Source organism: Palaemon carinicauda, chromosome 10, assembly GCF_036898095.1.
Source record: "Palaemon carinicauda isolate YSFRI2023 chromosome 10, ASM3689809v2, whole genome shotgun sequence".
Classification (NCBI taxonomy): domain Eukaryota; kingdom Metazoa; phylum Arthropoda; class Malacostraca; order Decapoda; family Palaemonidae; genus Palaemon; species Palaemon carinicauda.
Window position 1 is genome coordinate 92,356,564 of NC_090734.1, and position 4,993 is coordinate 92,361,556.

At 37.5% G+C, this 4,993-nt stretch overlaps 1 protein-coding gene across 1 annotated transcript; it reads left to right on the top strand.

Annotated features, from left to right (window-relative positions):
• The first annotated feature begins 1,892 nt into the window (after nucleotides 1-1,892).
• On the top strand, nucleotides 1,893-2,288 carry LOC137648124 (uncharacterized). The gene has a single exon (XM_068381060.1). The coding sequence runs from the start codon at nucleotides 1,893-1,895 to the stop codon at nucleotides 2,286-2,288; it is 396 nt and encodes a 131-aa protein (XP_068237161.1).
• The last annotated feature ends 2,705 nt before the right edge of the window (nucleotides 2,289-4,993 follow it).

The following is a 4,993-nucleotide window of genomic DNA, read 5'->3' on the forward strand; positions in this document are numbered from 1 at the left end:
GGGTTAGACTCTGGGTAGCGTTCCAACGCTTGTGGCATCGAGTGGTCCTTGCTAGCGGGGTCTTTTGTTTGAAAAAGGTAGCGCAATGACCACCAAGAATAACACTACTCAGCTGTAAATGAGTATATATCCCTGATGTGGTGGGGTTCAGCTATTGGTTAAATAGCAAAACTCAGCAATGATGGAAAATAATGAAGGATTAAATGTCAACGGCATAAATGGAACCTCTGGCAACAGAGGAGCTTCGTCCGGCAGCCAGGTATTCAACACAATTGAAGGGGAAGATGGTCATGTACTTGGAGGTAGTCATCCAGCAATTGAACACCACAGTTAGAGAAGGCAACAGCCAGAGATTGGAGATACAAAAGCAAACCAGAGGAAGATATGGGAAGAAAAGAAAATTAGGAAATATGGGCATGCCACATCAAAAGGCCATGACGGAGAGAGAGTATAGAAGAGGATTGGTCAACATCTAGAATGAGAGGAATAACACCCCCCAAAAAGAGCAAAGGCTTGCAGACCAAGTAAGGAACATAAATAAAAAGAATTGGCTCTCCCCAACAGGAAGAGAGGAACTGGAAAGGAAAATGACACACGGCAACAAATTACAAGAAGACAACCTGAGACACGATGCCACAGACAACAACTGGGATGATGAGATATCAAACAATGGCACACAAAGAAACGCCGATGCAGTAACAGAGAGGCTTAAATGGGTAAAAAAAATTATAGAATAGATGGAGCTCGATACAGAGAAAACAAAGATCCTATCCAAGAAAGCCTACAACAGCAAGAAATTATGGGAGAAAACAAGTGAGGTCAATGAAATAATGAGAATAATAATTACCACCTGTATCACAAAAACAAAAAACTTGGCATATGCAGGAGCAAGATTAGTAGCAGAAATGATGGGGATGCAAATGCCTAAACCACCAACATAACCAACCCAACTGAAAACAAAACAGCAACCTCCTTGGAAAAGGCGCCTGGAAAAGCATATCATGGTGATGAGATCTGACTTGAGTAAACTGAAAGAGATGGCAGAAAAAGGCCAAGAAGCAGTAAAACAACGTAGGAACTAAACGAGAAATACAGAATACAAGAGAGGGGACTCAACAACATAATAGAAGATGTAAAACAGAGGCTTAAGGCCAAAGCACATAAGATCCAACAGTATATTAACACAAATAAGGGATACCAACAAAATAAACTATTTGGAACCAACCAGAGAAGACTATACAGCCAACTAAGAGGGGAACACAACCGCCATGAAATCCCAGAAGTCTAACCAAGTAAGAAACTCTGGCAAAACATATGGTGCAATTGGATATCACACAACAATCATGCATCATGGCTACAGGAAGTCCAGGAAGAGGAAACGGAGAAAAAACAAAGATTCACAGAGATCATGACAGACACAATATGACAACAACTAAAGAAAATGCCAAACTGGAAAGCCCCAGGATCCGACGATATCCTTGGATACTGACTCAAGAACCTCAAGGCCTTAAACCCACGTATAGCAGAACAACTTGAGCATTGTATCTCAAATCATCATGCACCCAAATGGATGACCACAGGAAGAACATCCTTAGTAAAGAAGAAGAGTAGGGGAAATATAGCCAGTAACTACAGGCCTATCCCCTGCCTACCAATAATATAGAAGTCACTAACATATATAATCCGTGAAAGACTTTACAACTACCTAGAGGAGACAAACACCATCCCCCACCAACAGAAAGGCTGCAGAAGGAAGTGTAGGGACATAAAAGACCACCTGCTGATAGACAAAATGATAATGAAAAAAAGGAGGAGAAGGAAAACCAACTTAAGCATAGCATGGATTGGCTATAAGAAAGCGTTCGACATGATACCACACACATGGCTCTGGAATGAGAGTAGCAGAGGTTAATATCCGGAGAAGGGTCTTCCAGGGCGACTCACTGTCCCCACTACTCTTCATAGTAGCCATGATTCCCATGACAAAAGTACTGCAGAAGATGGTTGCCGGGTACCAACTCAAGAAAAGAGGCAACAAAATTAACCATCAGATGTTCATGGACGACATCATGCTGTATGATAAGAGCTTCAAGGAAATAGATACCTTAGTCCAGACTGTAAAGATTGTATCCGGGGACATCAGGATGGAGTTTGGAATAGAAAAATGTGACTTAGTCAACATAAAAAAGGACAAAATGACAAGGACTCAAGGGAAAAGCCTACCAGATGGGAGCAACATCAAACAAATAGAGGAAACAGGACACAAATACCTAAGAATAATAGAATGAGGGGATATAAAACACCAAGAGATGAAGGACGAGATCAGGAAAGAATATATGCAGAGACTCAAGATTTTACTCAAGTCAAAACTCAACACCGGAAATATAATAAAAGCCATTAGCACATGGGTAGTACCAGTAATCAGATACACTGCAGAAATAGTCGAATGGACGAGGGTAAAACTACGCAGCATAGACCAAAAATCTAGGAAACACATGACAATACATAAAGCACTACATCCAAGAGCAAATACAGACAGACTATACATAACACGAAAGGAAGGAGGGAGAGGACTACTTAGTATAGAGGACTGCTTTAACATCGAGAATAGAGCACTGGGGTAATATCTGAAACCAGTGAAGGCGAGTGGCTCAAGATTGCATGGGAAGAAGGACTGATAAAAGTAGACAAAGACCCCAAAATATACAGATACAGGATAATGACAAACAAAACAGAGGAGTGGCACAACAAACCAATGCACGGACAATACATAAAACAGACTTGAGAACCAGCCAGTGATGACACTTGGCATTGGATATTAAGGGGAGAGCTCAAGAAGGAAACTGAAGGAATGAAAACGGCAGTACAAGATCAGGCCCTAAGAACCAGATATGTTCAAAGAATGATAGACAGAAATAACATCTCTCCCACATGTAGGAAGAGCAACACGAAAAATGAAACTATGAACCACATAGCAAACGAATGTACGGCACTTGCAAAGAACCGGTACTAAAAGAAAAAAAAAAAAGCCTGATTCTGTATCAAAGGCCCTCCACTGGAGTCTATGCAAGAAACGTCAGCTAACTTATAGTAATAAGCGATATGTGCTCAAACCTGAAGGAGAGATAGAAATCGATCAGGTAAAGCTCCTCTGGGACTATGGTATCAGAACAGATAGGGTGATACGCAGAAATGGACCAGATGTGATGTTGAGTGAAAAAATCCAGAAAAAAAGTATCACTCATTGATGTTGTAGTACCATAGGACTCCAGATTTGAAGAGAAAGAGAGGGAAAAATTGGAAAGTATCAAGACCTGAAAATAGAAATAAGAAGGACATGGGATATGCCAGTGAAAATTGTACCCATAATCATAAGAGCACTAGGCACGATCCCGAGATCCTTGAAAAGGAATCTAGAAATACTAGAGGTTGAAGTAGCTCCAGGACTCATGCAGAAGAGTTTAGTCCTAGAAACGGCACTCATAAGAAAAGTGATGGACTCCTAAGGGGCCGGATGCAATCACCCAGTGGGAAAGACTGTGATAAAGGGGAAATAATAATAATAATAATAATAATAATAATAATAATAATAATAATAATAATAATAATAATAATAATAATAATAATAATAATAATAATAATAATAATAATAATATTGATCATAATGACAGTAATAATAATATGATTGTGTATGCCTGCAGAGCTTTCAAAATTCACAAACATCTTTTAGAGTATACCATATCTTTACCTTGAAATTATATGCATAGGCAATAATACAATAAAACTAGCAATATTGATTATTTTCATATCAATGTGAAAGAAATAAAAAGATATTTTTCGAGATGGAACAATGAGAACAGAATCCAAGACATCTTTAACTGTCTCTTTTAAAGCATACTCTGCGATCTGAGAGTACCATTTCTTCTTCTTCTTCTTCTTCTTCTTCTTCTTCTTCTTCTTATAGAGCAGATCGAGATTTCCCCTCCATTTCACTCGTCTAAAGAAAAGAATTTTTTCTCCTTTGATCAAGGAAATTCTTCGGGAAAAGCGAAACGGGTCTTCCTGCAATTCAAGTTCATTTAGCCGCTGACGTAATGTCAGGAATTTTGTGTCAGTGGGTTTCCTTTTTATCGAAGGTTATATAATTTGAATTTTAATAATGTTTGTGTAGGTGTGTGATTGCTGACTTTTTTTTTATGATAGGGGTGGATAATAATAATAATAATAATAATAATAATAATAATAATAATAATAATAATAATAATAATAATAATAATAATAATAATAATTATCTAGGTCATGTGTGCTATAAGATTCCATCAAAGCATTGAGCTTATTTTGAACACCATGTACTTTGTGTGCCATAAATCGTTTCAGAGGTCTATATACCCCAGTTTACTTCAATACAAGGGTCAGTTGGGCAATGTGGGCTTCTTCACCTGTGGAGTCCAGAGAGATTGAGTAGTATTTTAACTTATTTACACACACGAAAAAAAAAACCATGAGATGAAAACCTGGAAACTTTCTATTTCTAGGTGTACCAACCAATTCCTTTCCTCTTCTAAATGTTAAGCCACGCTATGAAATGAACTGAATAACACTAATCATAATATTCTGACTATGACTCATCTTAGTGAATTGATTTGGCCTTAATACAATGAATACTAATATATGTTATTTTGCAGCCAAAAAACTAATAATTTGAAACACAAATTACAACTATAGTGACACAAAATTCCTAACATTCGTATGTACGACCAACATGTTATTATCAAAGTTAATAGTGAATCTGGTATTTGGCTAGTATGGTAATATAAGAGGGCAATTGAAATACTAACCTTATTAAAATAAAATGTATTGTTTCGTTGGTGTGGGGCTACATCTAGGTGGGTGATGTAGGGCCCATTTGTATATGTTTATGATATAGCCTTAATAATATAAAAATCACCACTGAAAGTTATAAAAGAAAAAAAATAATGTAACTTGATTATTC

Bases quoted from the DNA above. Each gene is read 5' to 3' on its own strand.
- LOC137648124 (XM_068381060.1), top strand. From the start codon at position 1,893: ATGAGAGTAGCAGAGGTTAATATCCGGAGAAGGGTCTTCCAGGGCGAC.